This window comes from Coturnix japonica, chromosome 10, assembly GCF_054131305.1.
Source record: "Coturnix japonica strain WE chromosome 10, WE-NBRP24, whole genome shotgun sequence".
In the NCBI taxonomy this organism is placed as follows: domain Eukaryota; kingdom Metazoa; phylum Chordata; class Aves; order Galliformes; family Phasianidae; genus Coturnix; species Coturnix japonica.
In genome coordinates, this window is record NC_140672.1 from 6824505 (window position 1) to 6850158 (window position 25654).

The 25654-nt window shown below is 42.5% G+C and overlaps 3 protein-coding genes and 1 long non-coding RNA gene across 5 annotated transcripts; all 4 read right to left on the bottom strand.

Moving 5' to 3' along the window:
• Positions 1–1486: 1486 nt before the first annotated feature.
• Positions 1487–6922, bottom strand: LOC146759194 (kinesin-like protein KIF20B). The gene is made up of 4 exons (XM_085510263.1): positions 6863–6922; positions 6540–6659; positions 5125–5320; positions 1487–2676 (listed from the first exon to the last, which is right to left on the bottom strand). The coding sequence occupies exons 1-4, from the start codon at positions 6914–6916 to the stop codon at positions 1838–1840; spliced, it is 1209 nt and encodes a 402-aa protein (XP_085366389.1). The 5' UTR covers positions 6917–6922; the 3' UTR covers positions 1487–1837.
• A 2316-nt stretch (positions 6923–9238) lies between these two features.
• LOC146759195 (obscurin-like) lies at positions 9239–13648 on the bottom strand. The gene is made up of 6 exons (XM_085509917.1): positions 13388–13648; positions 12137–12403; positions 11222–11491; positions 10319–10585; positions 9424–9690; positions 9239–9285 (listed from the first exon to the last, which is right to left on the bottom strand). The coding sequence occupies exons 2-6, from the start codon at positions 12384–12386 to the stop codon at positions 9239–9241; spliced, it is 1101 nt and encodes a 366-aa protein (XP_085366043.1). The 5' UTR covers positions 12387–12403; positions 13388–13648.
• Positions 13649–14597: 949 nt separating this feature from the next.
• Positions 14598–18833, bottom strand: LOC146759196 (myosin-binding protein C, fast-type-like). 2 transcript variants are annotated; one of them, XM_085510264.1, is made up of 4 exons: positions 18768–18833; positions 16750–16921; positions 16019–16132; positions 14598–15120 (listed from the first exon to the last, which is right to left on the bottom strand). In XM_085510264.1, the coding sequence occupies exons 2-4, from the start codon at positions 16760–16762 to the stop codon at positions 14675–14677; spliced, it is 573 nt and encodes a 190-aa protein (XP_085366390.1). In that variant the 5' UTR covers positions 16763–16921; positions 18768–18833; the 3' UTR covers positions 14598–14674. The 2 variants fall into 2 exon arrangements, with proteins under 2 accessions (XP_085366390.1, XP_085366391.1); XM_085510265.1 differs by lacking the exon at positions 18768–18833 and having other exon boundaries at positions 16750–17285.
• A 1213-nt stretch (positions 18834–20046) lies between these two features.
• On the bottom strand, positions 20047–22487 carry LOC146759197 (uncharacterized). Its single transcript, XR_014932272.1, has 3 exons — positions 22416–22487; positions 21711–21827; positions 20047–20310 (listed from the first exon to the last, which is right to left on the bottom strand). It is a non-coding gene; the product is annotated as an uncharacterized LOC146759197 (long non-coding RNA).
• Positions 22488–25654: the final 3167 nt, after the last annotated feature.

The following is a 25654-nucleotide window of genomic DNA, read 5'->3' on the forward strand; positions in this document are numbered from 1 at the left end:
AAAGGTGCTCTTAATTTTTATTAAATGAATGATGCAAGAAAAATACCTGTTTAAGTTGTTGGATAGTATAGTCTTTATAATCCAGCTCATCCTTAAACTGGTTATTAATCCTTTCAAGTTCTTCCATCTTGTTCCTGAGGGATTCCTCCACAGAACGCATCGTGGACACCTGTAATGTAAGCACAGCTCACGGTTCATTAAAAGACTTCTGTAATCCAACCTGGCCAAATACTTCTTTGTTAAATAAAGACAAATTCACAAACAAGTGCTGAGTAGGAAAACGACAGCAAGTGCAAGGTTACCAAGGAAGACATGAATTCATTTTTAAGCTTCAATTTTCCACCCCAAGCACACCCAATAAACTTTCAGACTAAGATCCTGCAAAATGGGTTTTAAAATATCTACTTGTTTAATAATTAAATTTTAACTATTAACATCACTGAAGCTGAAATTGAAGAAAAAAAATATACATGCTTATATTAAAGAGCCTCTGGAAATTAGTCTATTTCTCTTCAAGTAAATAGCATTCTTCTTCCCAGTTATCAGCGTTTTTTCACAAGACTTAGGTTTTAGGCTTTGGAGTTACCACGGATACCAATGGCAAGTCACCAGTAACGTAGAGATAATAACAAGTCCCCTCCAGAGGCAGATTGGCTATTCTCTTCACAAACCTTATTCCAGACTACTAACCAACTTTACTTTCCTCTGTTCATTATCTATGCGAAACCATGTTTTAACTTCTGGTCCCCTCTAGAGCTTCAATGGCAACTTTACCTAAGATTTGCTGCTAGCCACACTAGTGTGAAATTTCCAGCTTCATAGTTAAAGTTTGAGAAGTTTTAACAGCAGAAAGCCAAGCATAATCTTACAGAAAAAAATAGCTCAGTTGACTACAAACCTCGCTTTGTACTTGCTGAATTTGTTTCTCGGCATCAGAATGTTTGTCTTTTAGATCTGCATACTCTTCTTCTTTCCTCTGCAAATCTTTTTTCAAATTCAGTACAAGGGCAGAACTCTCAGAAAGAATATTTTCTAGCCTTATGTTAAAAATAAAGAGACAAAGAACATTACTGTTACACATCTCATGGAAACAGCAATTACAGCTTAATCCATGCCCTGCCTGTTGGTTTCTATTTGTAAATAGACTCTTAAATCTATCTAGACCAGTGACAAGATTTAAACAATTACTTTTGAATTTCAGCTTGCTTCTCATAATCAGATTCTGAAGCAATAAATTATTCAGATGCTATTCTGAGGGATGTACAACAAAACCACCAGAAATCCCCATATTATTCTTTATTTCCTTGCACACTCCTGTTTTCCCTTGGAACTCAAGTAGCATACCAAAGCATCCTAAAGTAGTAGTTTGGCCATTGATAAGCATGCAAATGCATTAAGTCGAAGGGATGTTCCCATTAACTATTTTTAACTCTAGTTCATTCTCAAAGGGCTCTAAGTTAACTCAGTGGTTACTTACGATTCTATACGTTGCACTTTCTCCATTTCACTCTTTTCCTTTTCCCGAAGAGAATGTTTCATCTGCTCCAAGCTGTTTTTCAGCTGCATAACTTCTTGAATCAGATTTGCTTTTTTGCTACTTAACTCTTCAAACATTTTGTCTGCATTTGCAGACTTCTCCTGCAGAGTTGCTGTAACTGTCTCCAGATTAACAATAATAGATTCTTTTTCTTTAAGTAATTCATTGAGTTTTGACACATTGTCTTCCATTGTCTTGGAAGCCTCCAGGCGATATTCAAGCTCTCTTATTTTTACCTCACAGTTGGCAACTTCCTCCTGAAATTGTGCAATCACTCTCTGATCTTCTGCAGTCTTTTCTTCAAAGTCCTGAGTTTTCTATTTGCTCATGTAACTGATTCACAAGATCATCTTCCTGACTAGTGTGAGTTGTAATCTCACATAGCTTCATTACAAGTTGACGATTATGATTTTCAGCATTATTCAGTCCCGCCTTTAGGTTTTCATTGTCTTGAAGCAGTGCTTTGATGTGCTGACATTTTTGTGAGGAAACATCAACAATACTTCTGCATACTTCCCAAATCCTTTCAAGACTATAGTTAAAGGAGAGGTCCTGCACAAGATCTGAGATGGAAGAAGTCTGTGACTGAATGCATGCAGAACTAATTTGAGATGTCCCTGGCTCATCTTTTTCACAGTCTGAGGAATCCTTTACACTGACAAAGTCAGTACCGATGGCGTGAAACTCTAAGTGACATTTGTATAATTCATCTAATTTGGTCCGCATTTCTTTTACTTGTGACACTTTATCAATTATATATTCTTTGGCAACTTCTATGTTGTTAGTTAGTTGGGCATTTTTGTTTTCAAGTGTCATATTTATAGATTTCTGTTCATCCAGTTCAGAAGCAATTTCCCGATAGTCAGCTTGACCCTGCAGAATTTGTTCACGGAGGACATCAGCTGTTTCTTCAGAAAAAGAAAGCTCAATACGCAGGCTTGTTACCTGCTTACTGAAATCTTCTTTTTTATTTTGTTCTCTGCTGCATTGTTCTTCAAGCACAGTTAAATGATGTTCCAAGATTTCAGTTCTTTCCCTCAGTGCTAGTACTTCCTTTCGGTACGTGGAGCACTTTTGTTTCATGTGTTCAATTGTCCTTTGCTCTACAGTGTTCTTTTTCTTTCTCTCATTTACAACTACTGTAAAACAAACAAACAAACAAACCAAAAAAAAAGGGGAAAAGGAATGTAGCTCAGATTGATTAAAATAATTATTACATAGCAGTTCACAACACCAAGTAGCAACTTCTAAGTGAAACACTGTCGTAATATGCAAGCCATACCCTCACATCACATAGTATTTGATACTAGTGAAGGAATTAAAGTCCTCTGAACACGTAATCAGGTGCCTCAGATTTCTATACAGAATTAAGAGCAAAAGGTTTTCAGGCTGGAAGAACATGTTTACCATGGCACTACTCAAACCTTCAACTCCACACCAGTAGAAAATCTAATTAGATTTAAGAAACATGGGAACGAGATAGATAATTCACAGCTATATTCTTTCTATCTTCCGTGCTTCAGCAATCCCTATAAAGCAGCCAGGAATCACTCCATCTACATCTAAATGGTAGATAAACAGTTCTCTAAGAAATTTCATTCCAACTCACAGTCCTCTTACTTTCAAAAGAAAGATAAAACCCTGGACAAGTTGATCACTTAAGTGTTGATATCTGTCTCTCTTATTCAGTTGATCTCTAAACAAAATATGAGGATTCCTACTTCTGTCCACACTTACTCTTTTGCATATAAAGTTCACTCATAAAGTTGTACAAATTTGCAGATTCAAGTTTCCATAAATATTCCATTAGCTTGGGGCTGTTTTTTTCTTTAACTGGTGAGCAATTAGCTAAAATCACATGCATTTTCTTTCTATCAAAAGCGACTTCTGCTGTATTTCATCATTGCTTTAGAATCCAGTTATGTCCATTCCATAATATGCATACTTTAAGTATTAAAAAAAATAAATATAAGTCAAGACTTACTAGGGATTGGGTCACCACAACAATATATTCAATGGTGATTCTTGTACAGTCCTTTTATTACTACAACTACAGAAATGCAGAATTTTATAGCGCCCACGTGCAGCCTGCATTACATACAGATTCACATGTACTGCATGGAAACAGCCTCTTAACTCATCTAAGGAGTTTTATATACAGCCCTCAACTGATTTAAAAGTCATACTGAAGAAACAGCAGTGGCATATTCCACCCCAAACCAGGTTTTGGGTTTTGACTGCTGCTCCCAGCAACACTAGTGAGGGGAATATGATTTATAAGTAATCTAAACACTTTATGCTGAAAACAACAAGCAAGCACTAAAGCAAGATAAAAAAGACTAGGGAGAAGATGTGTAATGTTCAGTCTAGAAGCTCCTTACACAGGAAGTAGGGAAAAAGCATTATTACAGAGCATAGGAAACAAGACATAAAAGCTCAGAGAATGGTGTAAATACCCTGAACTTTAAGCTGAGATAACCTAGCATCTCCTAAAACACTTTTGCTCGTGCTACTTATATAACTAATTCTACAAAAGAACCAGCACAACATACCTGTGCTCATTGTTCTACTGTGTATATTTAACATAGCTAAAGAATATATATTAAGAGTTTTTTGAAATTGGACGCTATTAATACTCACAAATAGAAGAAAATTTTAACATGATTGAATACTCAGTACTTCTTAACCGAAAACTTCATGCTGACATTGTGACTATCAGCTACCCATTTTAATTCCTATGTGGAGCATTGCTGTCATTAATTTTTAAATGAGAGCTTTGGTCATATGATTAGAACAAACCCACTACTATTTGGAGTATGGAGGAGTCCACATCCCTCCCTCAGTCTCTGGTAAGATGCTTATATGTGATGCCATTCAGTGGTCACATTAGGATTCAATATTTATGCCAAATAAAGGCAGCAGGGACAAATCATCCAAGAACAGCATCTCATCCAAAGAAGGCCTTGACTTTCTCCCTTGCACATATTTTGCAAGAGGAATACAAGAAAGGAAGGGACTACAGCTAAGTTTTAGATTTTCCCTTCTACATTGTATATGCCTTCCGTAATTCTAGGAACACTGATGCTCAGCTGTGCCCAGAAGTGAAGTTAAATGCATCAGAGCTTATCCAAACCATTTTGCTCAAATATTGCCCATGAGCGAGCAATTAGCAGGTCGTCAACAATTTTGATAGTTGCTTCAGGAAAAACAAAACAAACAAACAAAAAAAAGCACTTGAGCAGCCGATGCTACTCAGAAGATCAGCAACAGCAGTTGAAACAATCCTAAAGAAACTGCTTTAAAACTATTACCAAATCTGCAAGTGCATCAACAGATGAGGAAAAAGCAGCAAAAAGGAAAAAAATAGTGCAAAAACTTTTATTCTTAAGCATTCAAAAATGAACAGCATAGGACCTTCTGAAAAAGGGATATTTACATAACAGTTACTTCTATTTACAGTTTAACACAGTGGCTTTTCTCCTTATACCATAAGGTAACGTGCTTCACAGCCTTTTGCTTCCTATCTGGAATAGGAAGCAATTTATTGTTTTGGAAGACACCCTGTTCAACGATGGAAGAAACTGTACCTTTCTTTGGAGGTGGCTCTTCCACAGTAGGCTTATCTTCATCAGTACTGCGCTTTCTTCCCACTTCCAACTCAGTTTTATCTTGTTTCAGTGCTTTAACTGAAAGCACTGAAAATTGGCTGCTTTCAGTTCCTTTATTAGTGTTCTCTTCTGCCGGTTCTGCTTTAATGGTAGTTAAATGGAAGGCAGTCTTTTCCTGTATTGATATAAGATCAGTTACATTGAAGCTTAACAAAAGGAGCACTTAAGTCTCAGTAATCTTCTGTAGGCAAATATTTACACAAAACCATACAGCTAAAATATTTACCCGGTGACTCTATAGACATCAGTTACAAATCTCAATAGCAGACAGAACAAGTACACCTTCAGATAATGACAAGTGCAATACTCGGTAGAGTATACAAGGGAAAGCAAGAGCCTAGCAGGTTACAAAGTAAAAGACTTGCACACAATCAAGAGTTTACCAGTTTATCAAAGAATTTCCTGTTTCCAAGAAGTCAACAAAATTACAAACATGGTCAAAGAGCAAATGGTCAGCTCTCATACAAGTTCATCACATCACACTTCTGCTAAGCTGCTAAAATCACTTTCATCGTGACAGATATAATCCAACCTTAAAGCTTAGTCAGCTCTGTCACGCATATTTTAGATTGTGTCCTTGACCACAAGTGAAGCTTCCTTACTTACAAGATGACGATTGTTAAGCCATGCTGGCACTGCCAAGGACTGATTATTCATCTTTAGTAACTTATGAAAAGAAAAGCCTCAGAAGTGTTCAGGCCACACAATCTCACAGATAGAGTTGGAGCCTTGTTCTTGGAAGAAGTAATAGGTGAGGACATGACTACTCATCACAGTCAGCTTTAATACCATGGAAATACTAAGTTGCAGTGATGCAGACAGTCAAAGACTAAGAAGGGTCAAGTTGCTAAGCTTACAAGGTTAGAGATCTGAGTGACAGAATTAACTATAAATGTTTTCAGAGCTACTTCAGGCTACCAAACATCAAAAAATGAACAAAAACCACCAGAAGTGGTATGCACACATACTTAATCAAGCTAGTCTTCACATATTCAGTAGCTCGCAGTACATTAGTCAGGATAAAGTTTTATGGACTGCATAGAACGTGGAGATATCCTGACCATTCATACTCGTACTTCCAACTCTACTCAACATACTTTTACTGTTGCTCTTCCTCTGATTTAGGAGTGTGAGGCAGGAGTTAGTGGAACACGCTGATATTTTTGTTGTTTGTGTTAACAACAACTACCTTCAGATAAATTTGAATTGTTTACAATTTCAAGCGAGTACCAGTTACATACAGAAAATCAGTTTTCCAAAAATGTGTTGATTACAAGCATAGAATTAGTGTTTTTCTTTTTTTGTATAAGGATATGGAGATGTGTAAAACTCACATAATCTTTTACTTTTTCCTCTAAATGAGATTTTAAGTCTTGTAGCTCTGTAATAATGTCATCTTTCTGCACCACGATGTCCATTAGCTCTCGAACCCTTTCATTTTGTGCATTCATTTTCTTGGAAATAAAAAATAAAAAAAATTCAGTCATCAGTTTCTAATGGAGTGTTAAGTAGCTGAATTACACAATGCATTAAAGGCAAATTCAGTTAAGCTAAGCTTGGTAAGAAATCTATTAATGGAGCCTACTGGAATAGCATTTTAAGCTACCACAAGTTGGTATTAAAACAATTTTACACAACATCTTCTTGATAAAGTTACCTCAGTTGCTTCTTTAAGTTGCTCAACAGACTCATCCAATTTAATCATCTGCATTTCAAAGTCTGTAACACACAGAAAAGGTTGTATTACATAAGTAGCCAATAGATAGTTTATTAAGTAATCAATTTTTCCAGATATTCTAATGTTTAGGTAGCTTTTGAACAGATTAATTAATTTGCATGTGGTCTTCACTTATTGGGAGTGATTCAAAAGTTTTCTATATTTCTTGGAACGAAAACATTGCATCAACAAGACATAAAGAAGAGTAGAGATTACAATATAAAAGTAAAAATCAAGATATAGACATTTAACCCCATACTTACGAAAGTGTAAAGCTGCTAGTTGCAGTTTAAAGGAGAGGGGGAAAAAAAGAAAAGAAATAACCAAAAACCGTGGAATTGCTGAACCTGAATATACACAAGGAACAAACTATCACTTATCTACAGGCTATGGTTCCAAAGGTAGAACATCTCCTCTAATTCCTACTCAAACTGGTTATTTCTATTTTATATTAATGAACTATTTCTGTCTTCTACCTTTCACATCGCATAACTCACCTTTGTTCTTCTGCATCAGCTCTTCTTCAGTTTTAAGTAGTTTGGTGTTTTTCTCTGTTAGCTCTTCTTTGGTCTCCATCAGTTCAAAGTTAGTTTTCTCCAGCTGCTTTTCAAACCAGCCAGTATCTTCCTTCGGGTCCCCCAGGGATACAATGGAACTATGTGCTGCCTCAGCTTGCTCTTTAATATCCATGACATCATAATGCACAGAATCAAGAATGCCCTCAGGATCAACACAGGTGTCAGGCACTATGCTATGTTCTCCACCCTGAAACGTAATTTATAATCAGTTAAAACTGGTGAATAGCTGACTACATAATAGCTGTTATTTCTTCAGATAGTCTGGATAGCCACTATGAAGACAGCCATACAAGAAGTTTTTAATTTCAGCTTCAAAACCCACCTCACAAATTCACATACAACATGACAGTGATTCCTATGGTGGGAAGATAAGTGGCATTCTAGTAACAGCTAATATATTTTATAGTATTTGATGACCACGCTCCCTTTTTTTTTTTTTTTTTTTTTTTTTTAAATATTACCCCAGATTGTTCTCCTTCAAATTTAACGTACAAGTTCGGACTCCCCTTTTCTTTGTATACAGCGTAAATTTTCATTTTGTGTTGCAGAAACAAGGAAAACGCCCAAATTCCCAAAGCTTTCTGAAACTGTTCTTAAGGCTCAGCAACTATTCCTGCTAGATGAAGAATAGATGTATCTTGCTCATCATACAGCAACACAGCATGCACTTCTTTGTAAACAGCCTTGTGTTTCTACAAGATGTGCCCATAACATTTAAATAGTAAAAAGGAAAATATTTAAGAAAAAAAAAAAGAAAAATACCAGGGTGTCATGGTTTAATAATTTTGTAATTTTGCTATCAGTATTCCACATCATAACATCATATAAAGCATGAATAATTTTACTGCTCCCGAACACTTGCAGTATATTCTTGATATTGTCGTGTGGGGCCATACAGCAGCAGAGATTTTCAAGAAAAGAAAACAGATAATCCTAATTCTTTTGCAAGCTGGTTTTGCCATTAAGCGCAGCAAGGTGAAGGGGTCTGCCCAGGAAATCCAGTTCTTAGGTGTAAAATGGCAAGATGGGCATCGACACATCCCAGCAGATGTGATTGACAAAATCACTGCTATGTCTCCGCCCACCAACAAGACAGAGACCCAATCTTTTCTGGGAGTAGTGGGCTTCTGGAGAATGCATGTCCCAAACTACAGCCACATAGTGAGCCCCCTCTATCAGGTAACACGGAAGAAGAATAATTTCTCATGGGGTCCTGAGCAGCAGCAGGCTTTTGAGCAGAGAAAACAAGAGATAGCCTGTGCCGTGGCCTTGGGGCCAGTACAGACGGGACAGGATGTAAAGAACATCCTCTACACTGCTGCTGGAGAGAAAGGTCCCACTTGGAGTTTGTGGCAAAGAGCTTTAGGAGAAACCCAAGGCCAACCCCCGGGACTTTGGAGTCGAGCATATAAAGGGTCTGAGGAGTGCTACACTCCAACTGAGAAGGAGATCTTAGCCATGTACGAGGGGGTTTGGGCTGCTTCTGAAGTAGTTGGGACAGAGGTTCAGCTCCTTCTAGCACCTCACTTGCCTGTGGCCCCCCTGTCACGGACACAGGTAGATTTTTGTTTAAACCGTGACAACTACCCAGAATGCAGCATAAGGGAATTTTTGCCTAGAACTCTGGAGGACTATTTGTAACTCAGAAAGGTCAGAGATAGAAAGTTCACACTGATTTCTGGGTCACCAGCCTCACCGTACATCAGCATTTTTGGTTTTTAAATGATACATAAAGTTCTCAATGGCACTGCTCTGGTCGGTAGCTGCCTTTCTGTGCAGCTTGCTCTGTGCATGGCTTGTGAACCGCTATTCAGGCCAGACAGCTGCAGCCCCAAAGACCTGCCATAAATGTACAAATTCTACCAGGATAATGTCTTGGTAGTGGAGAAACAGGATGCGCAGTCATATGGCTCTCACACATACCTTGTACAACCAGCTTGGCTCTGGACTGGGCATCACCAATGTCACAGGTGTACACGTCAATGTCACTTTTCTCCAGATTTTTTATGCTCAGCTGCAGGTCTCGTCCTTTCTGTGCCATCTCGTATTTCCTGCCAGGCCTGAGCTCAGCAATGCCTTTCCTCCATATGACGAAGGATGCAGCTTTCTCGCTCTGACATGTAAAAAGTGCACTTCCACTTTCTTCAGTTTTCACATCTGAAAGTTCCTTGATAAAGTAATTAGGTTTTTCTGGAAGGAAAAAAAAAAGGATGAGGGTGTAGGACAAAGGGATTTGTTACCCCAACAAGTCCCAAGCATACAGAGGTGTCCTGAATCTCCTTTGCCCTCATTTCAGAATATCACATAGAGATGCAAAGAGTCTAAGAAGACCACAGAGTCCACCCATTTACATAGGTTTGATAATTCCAGTAGATATCTGGAAAGTTCAATACCATTATACATGCGCTGTTAGGATCTCATCTGATAAACTGCATATAGTTTTGATTACACATATTCAATATAGACTAATTCAGATTGCCATCTTTTCTTGGCTCACTAACACCCAAGATCATAGAATCATAGAATGATCACAGAATCATAGAGTGGCCTGAGTAGAAAAGGACCTCAAAGATCATCTAGTTTCAAACCCCCTCCAAGGGGTCACCAACCACCAGACCAGGCTGCCCAGATCCACATCACACTGGAGAATCATTCAGTTTCCAGATTATTTTAAGGAAAAGATTTTAATCCATCATATTTTCTGAAAACTAAGAATTGATCCTGCTCAAGGAAACAGAAGAGAAAAACATCACCCACAGGCTGCAGATATTTACCTCGACTTCTCTACATGCCATCCCCAGTGTGCTTTTCAACTCACCTTGCACAGTGACCCTGGCTTTTGTTATGGAGTCCTCTGTCTCACAGGGGTACTCCCCACTGTCCTTGGCAGTAGAGTCATGGATGATCAGAATGGCCCCACTTCCCTCCTGCTGCAAGTCGTACTTCTGGCTTTTTCTGATTGCTTTGCCATCCTTGTACCACCTGATGTTCAAATCCGGTTTTGACAGCTCACAGCTCAGGCTGATGTCCTGCCCTGCTGCTGCTGTCTTATCCTCCAGCTGTTTTGAAACCTCAGTAGGTTTTCCTGGAAGAAAACAAGCTTTTTGAGTAACATACACTTAGGGTAGGATGCCTCTCTCAAAATACATACATCTACATGCTGGAGATAAGTTAGAGAGGCACTTGCAACAGACGCCATCCTACAGCCAGCAGTAATCTGCAAAGTACAGACAATAGAATTCCAGGCAGCATTTATTCTCTCTTAAATCTACCCAATTGAGGATGATGAACCATGTCTGAAAACTGCCTCTTTCTTCTCTCCACTCATCACACTGGGAGCCTCGGATGATGCTCTCAGATGCACATGCTCTAGATAGGAATTTGTTGTACAGCTAGATGATGTGAAGGCCATCCCTTCAGCTTATACTTAGAGGATATTTGCTCCCACAGTTCCCTCAACAGATCATTCCTGATTTACTGTTAATGGAACAAGCTGTAGTGAGATGCCCATTTCCAACACTACCCCAGTGCTTTGGGTAGTTCTCACATTTGTGTAAAATGTTTCCTCCTTTTACTTATTTTTAAGAGAAATTCTCAGTGCTTTGAGGTTCAAGTAGAAGGTTGCTATTCACTTTAACCATATTATGAGTTAGCTCTCACGACAATCTTATCAGAAGACAGTTGAAGGAATCAGGCCCCAGAATCTCTCCCATCTCATTACCTTTCACAGACAGAGAGGCTTTGGAGGTTAGACCACGGGCAGTAAAAACGACTTCCTCAGTGTCCGTAGGAGTCACACTTTTGATAATGAGAGTATATTTCCGACTCACGTTAGAAGCTTTAAATCGCCCACCACTTTCCACTCTGCTTCCAGTCAGTGTCCACTTGAACTCATCAATGCTTTCATGGGACAGAATGCATTCAAAAGTACAATCTTCTCCCTCCTGGATTTCAGTGTTTTTCAGCCATTTGGTAATGCCACTATTCAGCTCTGGAAGGTAAGAGATAGGTTAGTATGAGGTTTATATGGAGAAAAGGCATTTGTGACTGACATGAGTAGCAGTACTGGTGTTTTAACTCAGGATTTGCAGAACATGGCTGTGTTCCTTACTGATGTATTCTCTAAGACATTCTCCACTCAGAATTACCAGAAAGCTATAAAAAAAAAAGAGACGTGAATCTCTTGTCTTTGCTCTGGAAGAACTACAATTAGAGCAGCTCAGTCCATGGAGCAGAATGAAGATTCAATGAGCTACAGAGGGAACAACCTAACAGAGAGGACAACTCTAGGATGCTGCGTGAGAAAAAGGGTTTTGCCTATGACAAGAAATTAAATGTTTCTATTAGCTAATTTGTTACCATCCTACCCCTACTGGTGTTCAAACGATTTCTCCATTTTAGGGATGTTTAGAAAGGAAATATTTCCAGGACATTCTTGACATGTTTGGTGATTTTCATGGCAAAATGAGATACATTTACATCAAAAGCAATGGGAATTTTCCAGACATCACTGTGCTAAATTGCAGTAATACACTTCTATTGTAGAAACTAGTAAGGCTCGTGGGGGAATAGGTGTAAGACATAGTGACCACACTGAATGTGCTTTTAGCACTCCTTTACTTTCCACAGTACTTACCCTGAATGCCGACCTTTGATTTGGCAACATCACTGCCAATATCACAGGTATAGAAACCTGCATCTGACTTCTCAAGGTCATGGATAAGGGGACATAGGGTCTTCCCAGACTGTACCAGCTCATACTTGTTGCCAGAAGTGAGCACAACACCGTCCTTCTTCCACACTGGTTTGACCTTCTCTTTAGAGACTTCGCATTCCAATTTAATCACACCCCGCTCCTCACCAAAAACATCATCCAAGGACTTCATGAAGACAGCAGGGTTCTCTGCAATTAAAAAGGCAAAACAGAACAATGTGATACAGAAGTTGAGACATTTCCAGTTGCTTTCAGATTTTTAAAGAGGGATAAATAAATCTTTACCAGTACTGATGACATCAATATAGAACCTAAAGTGGTTTCATGTCTGTTGACTGAATGCACTTTATGGAATTCTGAACTAATCAGTAGGAGAATACAGGGAACAGGAGGGACAGCCTGCATTGCCGGTGGGTGGGACTGATATCATATGAAGTAATTGGGATGCAGCTCTTCTAAAGCTGGAGAGCTGGCATTGCCCTCACATGGAGCAGAGCTCATACAGCAGGCCACAGGATTAAGAGGATTAGCTGCTGAACAATTTTGATTTTCCTGTTTTATTGACTCCTTTTATCTATCTTCTATTTCACACATCAGATGTTTATACTGGGGAAAAAACTTCCACCAAATGCAAAAGAAAGGAGAAAGAGGAAATCCTTCAAACTCTGAGCACATAGAGTAAAAGAGCTTAATTGCTGGGGAGAGCAGATTAGAATCACAGTACCCTTAGAATTGGAGGAGACCCTTAAAGGCCATCTAGCCCAGATCCCCTGCAATAAAAAGGGACATTCACAGCTAGATCAGGTTGCTCACAGCCTGATCATTAGTCATCCCAGAGGCAAAACACACATTGAATGATCTCTCCTTCAGTCATAAATCCTTGGAGACAACAGCATTGACACTGCATGTTACTGAAGCAGTAAAAGAAACTGCTCTTGTAACTCTCCTTGTGCTAAATAAAATGATGATAAAAAGCAATGGAATGCTTTGGCAGGACACCAAAACCATCCTCCTTCCTTGATATCTGCTGCAATGGAACCTTCCACTGGAAGAAAGCCTCTGATGACTTGTCACCCCAGAGAGGTCAGCTTTAGAAGCAGGACTGCTGCACAATAGAATGAACTGGAGCTCCTTAGCATCTCTTACATCCAGGAGGGGTGTGATCAGACCCACCTATCACCTTCAGGCGCGCTTTCTGACACCTTGTCTGACTTCACTGTCACTGTGCCAGCATCCTCAGGCTTAACCTGCTTCATTGTCAGTGTGCAGCAATTGCCAACGTTCTTGATGTCATTGTAATTGTTGGTGTAAAGGAGGTTGCCATTCAGGAACCATTCCACGTCCTCGTCATCATGGGACAGCTCGCAGGAGAAGACAGCAGAGCTCTCTTCTTCAATTTCCACATCCTGCAGGTGCTTCGTTACTTCTACATTGCAGGCTGTGGGGAAACAAGGTGAACTGTTACCACTGTTACTATAAATCATACTGGGATGTGGTAGAATGGTAGGACTAGATGATCTTTGTGTAATCTTCTCAGTGAACATTATACGTTTATAAATTTAGCAGGAGAGAATGGCAGAAATCAACCCCAAGAAGAGAAATCTGAGGTGAAATAGGACATGGAAGAGGTCACCCTCCCTGCTCATACCTTCAGCTGTCAGCGTGGCCTCAGTCTCTGCAATTCCTGCCTTGCACTTGTACACACCAGCATCATCGGGCTTCAGCTTCAGAATCTTGAGCTCTGCTGAATGCTTATCCCTCTTGATCTTGTACTTCTCAGAGGGCTTGATGAGTGTGTGGCCCTTGAACCATTTCACAATTTTTGGAGAAGGCCTGAAGTCACAGGACAGGATGACAGAATGACGTTCCAAAGCTGTCTTGTCCTCCAACTTCCTGGTGATTTCTATATGGTAATCTGCAAAGCAGGGGTGGAAGAGAAGAAAGGATGAGGACAATTGGAAGAAGAGGAAAGTCTCTTGCGTGTATTCCATTCCAATTAATGTCATGTTCACAATGGTTCTTTGAACCACTCTAAAGATAAAACAAACGATTGTCTATAGGGAATGCCATTGACTACATTTCTATAAAGTAATACTGTATATTATCTACCAAATGCAAGGTCCAGCTCTTGTTCTGTGCTCCCACAAAACAAATTGCTCCCAATTGTTGAGGCTTTTATTCAAATAAGAGTGAGTTGAGTTGAATAAGAGTGAGTTGAAAATATAACAAGTACTTTAGGATGTGAATGGAGACTCTTACGCTGGGGACAACAGCAGATAAAAAGCCTGCAAGTTTCTTTCAGATGAAATCAATGACAAACTGCTTCAAATTTAGGTGCTACCAAACTTAAACTTGTCTAGTTCAGAAATACAATTAATTTCACCTGATCTGACTTCTTTGGTATAGCCAAGGACAAAACCTCAGCTCTGTAGATCTGAATAGTAAGCACATCACAGCTATTCAAACAGATCTTTTACTGAGATGCAGCTGTCTCATTGATTGTCCAACGGCTTTGAACTGGAAATGGAGCAGACCCTCCAGACACACACACAATATTTCAAAGACCCCAGTGAAGGAAGGCTGTACGTTAATTAATTCTTCATCTTCATGATGTAAACCAAGCCTGGATATGTTACCTCTGACAAGCAGATTGGCTGTGGATTTTGATTTGCCAATTGAGAACTGAATGGTGCTTGTCATATCAGTGGTGGTTTTCGGTATGGTCAGCTGGTGGATGGTGCCTTCTTGCTGCATAATCAAGTTTCTGCCAGCCTGTAAGACTTCCCCACGTAGATACCACTTGGGAGGTTTCACAGAAGGAATGGATATCTCGCATTCAAATTTGGCTTTTTCAGGCTCAGTCACATAGTCATCACACAGCTCCTTTACTAGATTAATGGATTGCTCTTTAAGAAGGATGGAACAAGAGAAAGCAGAGATTTAGAAGGAATGTAAAAAACCCTTACATTATCACCCCACTTACTCACGTCAGCATTACTGCACATGAACACTACACCTATCAGCTCAGAATGCCTTAAAACATCATTAAAAAATAATAGAAAGAAAAGAATGTTGTTAAGAAGTCAGAGAATAAGACTGACAACCTGAAAAGAGCCCAGATCTTCTGATTCCCAGTCCAACATCCAAATCAAACCATGACCTTCCCATCCCGATATCAAACTCCTCGCATTACGAAATGGAAAAGAGGTTCAATGAAACACGGACATTGATAATTACTTTGGTTAAATACAGCAACTTAGCTCTGAACAACAAGTTTTCACCTAGTAAAGGTCTCTGTAGCTCAAATGTAATGACTCTACTTAGGAGAAATTCATTTTCCAGGAAGTTCTTGCCCTTATAATTTTAACAGTGGCAAAGGTGGGGACTGAAGTCTTGAGTAGTGTGCTAACTCAAATGTCTCCGTTTTCTTTATCACACTTAACATCATATATATACCCTAACATTGTATATATTAAAAAAAAAAAAAACAACCCTGTGCTCTTTTCAAACAGCAAGAGAAAATGAAGAAAAAGTCAAGCTATGTTTTTTATCCCTCAACGTTCAAACACAAATCTGAAGTCTAAACGTAGAAAATCAACCTCCTAAGAAAATAATCTGTTTTACTTAGCGAAAGTAAATTGCAAAAGAGAAGCTGGATATTTTGTGGGCAGAAAGGTAGGTAGGTAGGAGTTTTTATTTCTGTGAAAGGTCCTGGTGGTGTTTAACTTCCTTGAAATTAAAGCAAAGGATGTTAGCTCATTTATAACATAATTTAATCAAAATTGTCATGAGAAGCATAATTACCTTTAACTGTAAGATGGGCACAAGATTCACGAGATTCTGCCTTTTCTGCTAGAGATTTTATTTCTGCTGCATCCTTGACTTGGACACGTGTGTAAGTCAGCGAGTAGCTCTTTCCTGAAGCAGAGAACCAGAGTCACTAAGGCTGGAAAAGACCACTAAGGTCATCTAGTCCAACCGCCAGCTCATCCCTACCAAACTGTGCTCTTGAGAGCAAACCCACAACTACACTTGGCTTCCTTGAGCAAAGAGCTCTGAGGCACGTGGCCAGGCTGAGCATCATCCATCTGGTTTCACAGCATCACTGCCTGTTCTCTCATGTCAATGAAACCACACATTCCTCCACGTCCACATCCCCACCAAAGCGTAATCTAAACATGGCTTCTACAAGGACTGACCAAATGCAGCCACCGTCACCTTCAAAGTACCTGATACAGAAGGATCACACTCACTGTCAGACAAAACCTCTTTGGAGAGGTGAACTGACTGCCCTGTTCACCCCCACTTTCGAAATAACTGCACTCATTTCCTACCTGCTCCTGGCAGTGTGGGATGGTGGGATAGCATCACACTTCCCACACTAAGCATCCCACCATGTCACTTGTTCCACCCTAACCTCAGTCCCAAAACAAAAGGGGAACTCCCTTCTGAACCTTCTTCATTTCAGATGTCTTATATGCTTGATCTCCAACCCACCCCCCACTCAGGAGAAAGATCCCCCTCTTACACCCTACCATCTTGCCGCATACTGATGTTGTCATCAGCCTTCAGCTTGTTGTCATCTTTGTACCACTGGCTCTGAACCTCATCGTGTGAAATCTCACAGACAAAAGATGCACTCCCATATTCATTCACTTCCACATCTTCCAGTGCTTTAACAATCTTGATATCTCCAGCTGTGAAACACTAGAGATATATTTGTCAGGGTATTTCCAGAACTGAGTGCAGCATCTTTTCCTTACACATATTTGCATAGAAAATAAGTAGGATTATGTTTTATTCTAAACCATCATCCATTCCTGAGTCATTTCTCTCTTCAACACAGTCAATGCATTATTGCCATTGAACTAAAAGATAGACTTACTAGCTACAATGGAGCTCCCTGCAAACAGTTTTCATGGAAACCAGAATCTCATTTATTCTAAAACCTTTCAAGCAAAATTAAGGGTAGAAAAACAATAGAACTGAATGAATCTTTAAGGTCATTTAGTTCCAGTCCCCCTGCTATAGGCAGGGACACCTCCCTCCAGACCAACTCTTCTCCTCAGGGTCAAGGCTTCTCTCAAATCATTCTCCTCTAAGCCTGTGCCTGTGCTTGGGATTGCCCTGACCCAGGTGCAGGGCCTTGTACTTGGCCACACTCAAGTTCATGAGGCTGCCAAGGGCCCACCTCTCCAGCCTGTCCAGGTCCCTCTGGGTAGCATCCCTTCCCTCTAGCACATCAACAGCACCGCTCAGCTTGGGGTCATCTGCAAACTTGCTGAGGCTGCATTTGATTCCACTGTCCTTGTTGCCTACAAAAATGTTAAATAACACTGGTCCCAACACCACCCTCCACCTGGACACTGAGCTATTGACTGCAGCTCTCTGAGTGTGACCATCCAGACAGTTCCCTATCCTGCAACTGGTCCATCCATCAAAACCATTTTTCTCCAGTTTGGTGACCAGGATGTCATGCAGGACAGGATCAAATGCTCTGCACAGGTCCAAGTAGATGATGTCAGTTGCTCTCCCATTATCCACTGATGCTGTTACTCCATCATGAAAGGCCACCAAGTTTGTCAGGCATGGCTTGACTTTGAGGAACCCATATTGGTTACCACCAATCTCCTCATCTTCATTTTCCAAACTATGCCAAGGAGAACTAGACAGAACTCTACAATGTCGTGTCACTACAAACCTGTCTGAATCATTGGCTTCTCTGCATGCTCATCACTAGTCTCTCCTTAGCTTGTGTGCCCACAGTGTATAGGGAATGTCAGCCACAAATCTTACCTAGGGGACATCTTTGCTTCAAAGTCCCTTGAACATCACACAATCCCTTTTAACTCTCCAGGTCTGCACTTATTTGTGTCAGAATCAGACCATATTTCTGTGCTGCTATTTCCCTTTCCTTCTGAAGGGCCTGGATACAACTTGGATTAACCAGAGGAGCAGAGTTCCTGCATAAAACAGCCTGTACTGAAACAGCAACCCAACCTGGTTGCAGACTGAGAGAGAAAATGAGAGTTCACCACCTGTGAATAATGAGACTTCTCTTATTTCCCTGGGAAGTAATGCCCACTTTTTTACTTTGACGGAGCTCCTTCCCATCATAGAAGGGAAAATATCAAGTCAAATCTACATTAGTCCTTCCATCTCTGCACTCAGCAAAGGGAGCCTTCAGATCTATGCTTAATTCACCCAATTCCCTAGAATTAATGGAACTGTACTTACTGGAACATATGCTGAAGCTTAAGCACAGTGCAGTGTTTTCAACATGTAGGAATAGCTATAGAACATGCATAAATTCTGGCTGACCTATGACAGCTTAAAGCACTGCGGAGGACTGTTAACAAGCCCGTTTGGACATCACCTTGAATAAATGACGTTATCCCCAAGTAAGGGAAAAAACAGCTGAGCACCGGGGAGGTACACAAAGGGCCAGAGCAAACTCTCACACTGTCAGGTGCAAAGAAAACTGAGATTTCACCCTAAAACCCAGTTCACAACAAGGCTACAAAATCCTGGCTGAGAATTTCTGAATGCTCACCAGTTGTTTCCAGCTCGAAGGTCATCTTCTGGCCAGCAGCCTCGCAGATGTATTCTCCAGCATCTTTCTTCTCCAGCTGCTCCACAACCAGACGCCGTGTTTTGCCCACAGATTCCATTCTGAACTTTCTGGAGGAGGCAAGCAGTCTTCCATCCTTGTACCATTTTACTTCGGTTGGATCCTGTGCTACTTCACAGCTGAGGGAGGCACTTGCTGCCAGGGCAGCACTCACCTCTTTCTGCACCTGCTCCTGGTTTATAAACACAGGTTTTGGCTCTGAGGGAAGAAAAGAAAAACAGAAGGACTGAAATGAGACCATCTTGTAGGTTTGTATGTACAGGTTGGAACAGGTTTAGGTTACCACTTGTGCCCAAACTAATAGCCTTCACTAGAGAATATCAGCTCTTCTGTTGAAACAAAGTGTCAAATCTAGGCAAGAAAGAATCTAGGAACTGAAGGAACCAAGAGGGTCCTTGAACACCAGTCCCATGGTTGCAAGTCACTATGCAAACATATTGAACCCAAAAGAACATCTGTCCTGCAGGCAACCAAAACCTGAGTTCCTTTTACTTAAGACCCACTGTGAAACATCAAAACACATAAACATGTGATAGTCAAACCACTGGCTGCCTTTTCATGACCCAGAACAGTACTCCTGGCTTCCTGAACAGACTCCTCATGGCCTCTACCATTGCCACAACTGTGACTGTCAAAGGCACAAAGGAAATATGCTCACCAACGCAGTCCTTTGTTCTTTGTGTGTGATTTGCAGATATCTATCTTACTTTGAGCTCTGGGAATAGTCAGCTCTACCAGGTCTCTTACTGTGAGTAGCAGACTCACCTATCCAGATGCAGCCTCCAACATAAAGGCATAGTAAAAAGGCAGTGTACTACTAGGAGAAGTTCCTGCTTCTCCTGCCATGAAAGGCTGCACGTAGAACATGCACTCCAGCCTCACTGCACATACTTATCTTAGTCAAATGTTTCGGTGAACAAGAATTACAGTTTGGGATCTCAGGCACAGGAGAGATTTGAATAATATCTTGAATATTGCTTCCATTGTACATATATCAGTAATTATTATTCTACAGACAGACTGAAACAGGTCTTTGTGCCATACTAAATCCAAATACTTGCTACAAACCCAGGCAATCAAGTATAGGGGAAAAACCTCAGCACAGACTACTGCACCTGGAGCACTGTATAATAGAAACTAGATTTTACTTTACTGTTCTCTGCTGTATTTCAGACAACACCTGTCTTACCTGTGACACGAATCTTGAAGGTGAGTTTCTGGCCAGCAGCCTCGCAGCTGTACTCCCCTGCATCTTTCTTCTCCACCTGGCTCACCACCAGCCGACGCTGTTTGCCCTCTGACTCTACCCTGAACTTCTTGCTCGAGGTGATCAGTTTCCCCTCCTTGTACCACTTCACCTCCGTCTTCTCCTGGGCCACCTCGCAGCTCAGCGTGGCATTTTCTGTTGGTGCAGCCTTCACCTCCTTCTGCACCTTCTCCTTGTTGATAAAAGCATCTTCTGCTTCTGGAATTTAAGGCAAACGGGCACATTTAAGACATGAATCTTTTCTACACAGCCTTCCCCAAATGCCCAAATTAGTCTTTGGACTGTACCGTTGAGGACAGCTTTCCCACTCACATTTCCTGACAGTGCTATGAACTGAATGCCAACATCTGAACTATATCAATTGCCAGTGAAGAACTTCCTCCCTGCCAGACCAAAACAGCTTAGATAGCCCTAAACTTGTTTTCATTTCCACCAGTATCATGTTCCAAAATCTTCAAAAATTAAAAAACACCCCTTTCCCCACTGTCCAGCAGCACACCAGCATACGCAGTCATTGAAAAGTCTGTTTCATACAAGGGGACAGGCATTAAATTGTCCAAACAAGCTGACAGCTGTAAGTTGCTTTGCCAGCAAAAGCCAGGTGAGGGTCAAGGTTAAATTCTGTTTGTAATTAAGTCATAGTGAGGAAATGTATTTTTCTCACCTACATATTTCTGAAAACAATTCTAATATCTCCTGAGTTTTCAGAGGCAGTAATAAAATGGTTTCCCCTATGGAATCATAGAACGATTTGGGTATAGAAGGAAGCTTTAAAGATCATCCAGTCCAACCTCTTGCCGTGGTCAGGGACATCATTCACTAAATGAGGCTGCCCAGGGTCCCCATCCAGCCTGGCCTTGGACACTCCAATGATGAGTCACCCACAACCTTCACCGGACAATCTGTTCCAGTGTATCACCACCCTCATCATAAAGAACTTTTCTCATGTCCAAACTGAGTCTACCCTCTTCACTTTTGAAACTATTGCCCTTTGTTATGTTGCTACAGACCCTGGTAAAAAGCCTTTTTCCACTTTCCTATCAGACTCTCCTAATAAATAGAACGCCTGTCTTCCTCCATTTTGGAAAGAAAAGCACCAGCTTGAAGCCTTTCTATTTTTAAGCATTTCTTTTGTACCTGCTATAGAGAAGAAAACAAAAGAAAATACAGGAAAACCTTTTTAGTTGCAGGTTTCTTTAATTTAATAGAAACCACCAGTGCCGCCTTCTAGCATTGTGACCAAATGCTGTCTCTGAGACTACTTAGGAAGAAGCATTTGCAGGGGTGTGCTTGTGCCCTGAAGATATCTTTAATATTCTTTAATTTCCCCTGAAATTATTGACTTCTCATTTTGCTATCATTGCATCTACTTGAGATCCCCAGGGAAATTCCCCAGTTATTTCCAGTCTGTCTTAAGCTGAGGCTACCCAAGTCCTAAGTGTTCATAGCTTCAGAAGGCAAACAAAACAGTGCATGAAATAAACAGAATTTAAGCACCGTCTACATCACTGAATGCTGGGGCTGAATGTGTCAAACCACTTAACTTTCCCCTCCTTCTTTGTTGGGGGATTCAATACAGTCGAAACAATTTCTCTCACCTGTGACATGAATCTTGGTGAGTCTTCTCCTGGGCAAGCTCAGCGTGGTATTTTGAGTCAGTACAGCCTTCACTTCCTTTTGTACCTTGTCCTTGCTTGTAAACACGTCTTCTTTCTCTGCAGGGACATCAGAACAGTCAAACCGTTTTGCTGTAGTCTGCTGTAGAGCTTACTCCAGTTCCCCGTTTTCACTATACTTGCCCTTCACAGGGAGCATCGTGATGCCTCATTAAGACAGGAAAACACTTTCCTCTCTATTTTGCCTTCATGCGGGGGGGGCACAGCGTAAGGCAGCGGCTTTGAGGGGGGTGTTGGGGCTGTTTGGCACTGGGGGGGGGTTATTGGGTTATTGGGTGCCCCACCCCCACACACAATGGGGTGTTAATGTGGGGGGGGGGCTTAAATCAGTTGCGTTCCCTATAGCGCCGCCCCCCCCCCCCCCATTAACCCCCCCCTTTATCCTCACGGCTGAGCCCCCCCCCCCTCAGCGCCCCATTCATCTTGATGGAGGGGGGGGGGGGGTTTGGCACACGACCCCGGCGCGGCTTAAGGCACATCGTCGACAACACCCCCCCCACCAACCCCACCCGGGGGGGGGAGGGGGGCGATGTGGGGAGGGGGGGGGGTTGCGGGGTTGGGGGAGGGGGTGGGCAAAGCGCAATATGGGGGGGGGGGGGGGGTCACAAATTGGGGCGTGGTCTTTACCTGGAGGGCAGCGGCTGCACAAAGAGCCCGCGGGGGTCGGAGAGCAGCACTTTGGCTGGGGGGGGGGGGTCCACGGGGTCCGGGGGTAATGCTGCCCCACCCCCTCCCCTACCCCACCCCCCACTGCCGACCCCCCCCCGCGTTGCCCCCCCGCCCCAACGTCAGCTCCTGCGGCAGCTCCTCGTCGCTCTCCTCCTCCTCTTCCTCGTCTGGGGGGTCAATATGTGGGGGGGGGTCCCATCGGGCAGCGGCAGCTCCGCCGGCTCCGATTGGCTGAGCCGCAGTGCGCGGGAGCGGCTGTTGTGTGCCGGTCGGTGGAGGGGCGGCTCTTCATGGAGCTGCCCCGCAGCCAACAACAGCCTGAATGAGATCCTGGAGTCCCAGACGCTGGAGGATGAGCTGGGAAAGAGCAGAGGCTCCCCACAGAAGGGCAAATCACGTCTGATAACGTGAGTGTGGAGCACAGCCAGCCCCTTCCTCACATGTGTGGGGCTTCCACGTTCCTCTGTGCCCATTGCAGTGTGCCACCCCAATCCTGCTGCCCAGCCAGGAGTGGATGGGATGAGCAGGTTGGGATGCACAGAGCAGTGCTCAGACATTGCTGGGACATTTGTGCACTGCTGTTGAGCTTCCCTTTGTGCAGCAGGGGAGAGGATGGAGGTTTACAGGTGGATGGTTGTTATTTCTATGGCATTGCACAGGTGGTAGAACCATGTCCATTCCCAAACTTATTCCAGGGCATGCGGGAATTTGTGCAGTTGTAGTTCCTGAATTGTGCTATTTAAAACCCTCCTGTAAATGGGGATGTTTTGTAATGCCTGCTGGGGCTGCAGGCAGCATTGCCTTCCTCCTTAGGGGGCAGGTTTAATCACAAACCTCCCTATTTCCTATCACAAACGTCCTACAAACCATGTCTGGGCATTGCTGTCTCGGTCTGGATCTCAGCTCCTGAGACTGTCAGATGTGAAGCAGCAGCAGCTGGGACAGGGCTGGCTCTGTGTGCCCTCTGTGGGTCTGTGGGCACAGAGTGGGGCAGAGGGATGACTGTGAGAGGGAGGAATTGCCCAGCCACTAGAAAGAGGAAATCAGCTGAAAAGGGGAGATTTGAGAAGCACTGAGGCTGTGGCTGCTTTGACAGTAAGAAGAAACCAAGCTGTCACTGTGCAGATGGGAACTCCAGTAGGAGAGCTGTGGTGGCTTTACAGATGGCAGACAGCAGCTGGAGTGTAGAGCCAAGGGTAGGGGGGGGATCTTCCTCTTAGCAATGCCATGCAAAGAATGATGCAGACTCCTGCAGGGTCGGCTTTGCTGTGTGACCCTGGGTGGAAGCAGCTGGAAGGTCTCAGCCCTTCTGCGTTATCCCAGGAGCTGGGGCAGTGCTCGGTCTCATCCCACCTCTGCTAATAGCAAATGCAGAATCCCTTATCTGAGTGCCCTTTTCTCTCATGTAGAGTCACCGACCCTGGGAAGTTCACAAAAAGTTTGGGTGTTGTGTTGAGGGATGTGATTTAACTGGGAAGTATTGGTGATGGTTGGACTGGATGATCATAAGATCATCCAGATCATAAGATCTGAGATCATAAGATCATAAGATCATCCAGGTCTTTTCCAACCTTGATAATTCTATGGAGTTGTAGCAGATTGTGGGGGTGTAGGTGTGGTATATATATGTACACAGATGGGAATATCCGTATGGAAAAGATAGATCCATGTGTGTTCTGGGCTGCACTGAAAAAGGGGTGGCCAGCAGGAGAGGGAGGTGATTGTCCCCTCCTTCTCAGCTCTTGTGAGGCCATATTTGCAGCACTGTGTCCAGGCCTGGGAAGGATGTGGAGCTGTTGGGGGGGGTCCAGAGGAGGGCCACTGTGATGATCAGAGGGCTGGAGCAGCTCTCCTATGAGGAAAGGTGGAGGGATCTGGGCTTGTTTAGCCTGGAGAATGGAAGGCTGTGGGGAGACCTCATTGTGGCCTTTGAGTACTTGATTGGAGCGTATAAACAGGAGGGGGAATGGCTGTTTATGAGGGTGGACAGTGATAGAACAAGGGGGAATGGTTTTAAACTGAGACAGGGGAGGTTTAGGTTGGATCTTAGGAAGATGTTTTTCGCTCAGAGGGTGGTGACGCACTGGAACAGGTTGCCCAAGGAGGTTGTGGATGCCCCATCCCTGCAGGCATTCAAGGCCAGGCTGGATGTGGCTGGATGTGGCTCTGGGCAGCCTGGTCTGGTGGCTGGCGTCCCTGCACATAGCAGGGGGTTGGAACTGGATGATCTTTGGGATCCTTTTCAACCCAGGCCATTCTATGACTGTACAGTTCCATAGTGGAACAAATATAAAATGCTAACTATGTAAAACATGGAGTCAGACCTGTGTGATTTGTCCACACCAGGAGGTGATTAGAAAACAATTTGTAAGCTACAAAGCTGCTTGCTGGAAAGGAAAAGAAAATAAAACTACAAGAATAAGGGAATAATGGACCTGACATGAAATTTGGGTGAAGCTGCCTGATTTTATGAAGCTATTCCCATTGTTTTCTTGGTGCTGTGTTTCCCAGATGAGTGGTTTCTGGCTGTGCTGCAGCACCAGTCTGCATGTGAACATCAACTCTATTCACCATCTGGGAAGATTAGGACTTCCCTTCTCCCACCAGCACCACTGAATTACAGTTACTCAGTGGTTAAACAAAGGAATCCTTAAAGAAGGGTTTACAGCTGTCGTGTTATCTGAAGTGCTTGGGGCATTCTGATGCTATTAAGCTCTATGTATTAACAAGTTCAAAAAGAAAAGGTAGGCATCTGATTGTTGTGACAGTTTCTAAGTGATTTGGAAAGCTGTACCACCCAACCACTCCTTCTATTTGATGGAGGTGACAAAGCTCAGTTTAATTTCTGACTGCTGTTTAAATTCTGAAGCTGGAGCTGGTTCCTGGAGCAGAAAAAGCTCGGAAGCTGTCCCTCCTACAAGCAGGCACCTCTGAGCAAAATATGACATCTCGATTTCTGATGGTAAGGTCAGGAGATCTGATTCCAGCGTCTAGCTTTCGGCTTCATGCTGTGTTAGTGGGACCTTTGGCATCTAGCACTGACCAACAGCAACTGACAGGCTGGTAACACTGCACCCCAAAGCAGTTATGTGTCTGTTTATGTTATGAGGGAAAATGGTATCGCATTGAGATTTCATGTTTTTACACTTTGCAGATCTAACTAGCTGCTGGAAGAATCCTGTACGCCATGTTCACAC

Coding starts and splice junctions, on each gene's coding strand:
- LOC146759195 (XM_085509917.1), bottom strand. CDS start 12,386: ATGAAGTCCTTGGATGATGTTTTTGGTGAGGAGCGGGGTGTGATTAAA. Junction 11,492..12,136: donor ATCAAAGGTCGGCATTCAGG/GTAAGTACTGTG, acceptor CTTACCTTCCAG/AGCTGAATAGTGGCATTACC. Junction 10,586..11,221: donor AGCCTCTCTGTCTGTGAAAG/GTAATGAGATGG, acceptor GTTTTCTTCCAG/GAAAACCTACTGAGGTTTCA.
- LOC146759196 (XM_085510264.1), bottom strand. Junction 15,121..16,018: donor TGCCCATCTTACAGTTAAAG/GTAATTATGCTT, acceptor TCCTTCTTAAAG/AGCAATCCATTAATCTAGTA.
- LOC146759194 (XM_085510263.1), bottom strand. CDS start 6,916: ATGCAGATGATTAAATTGGATGAGTCTGTTGAGCAACTTAAAGAAGCA. Junction 6,660..6,862: donor AACTTAAAGAAGCAACTGAG/GTAACTTTATCA, acceptor TTTATTTCCAAG/AAAATGAATGCACAAAATGA. Junction 5,321..6,539: donor AGGAAAAAGTAAAAGATTAT/GTGAGTTTTACA, acceptor ATATCAATACAG/GAAAAGACTGCCTTCCATTT.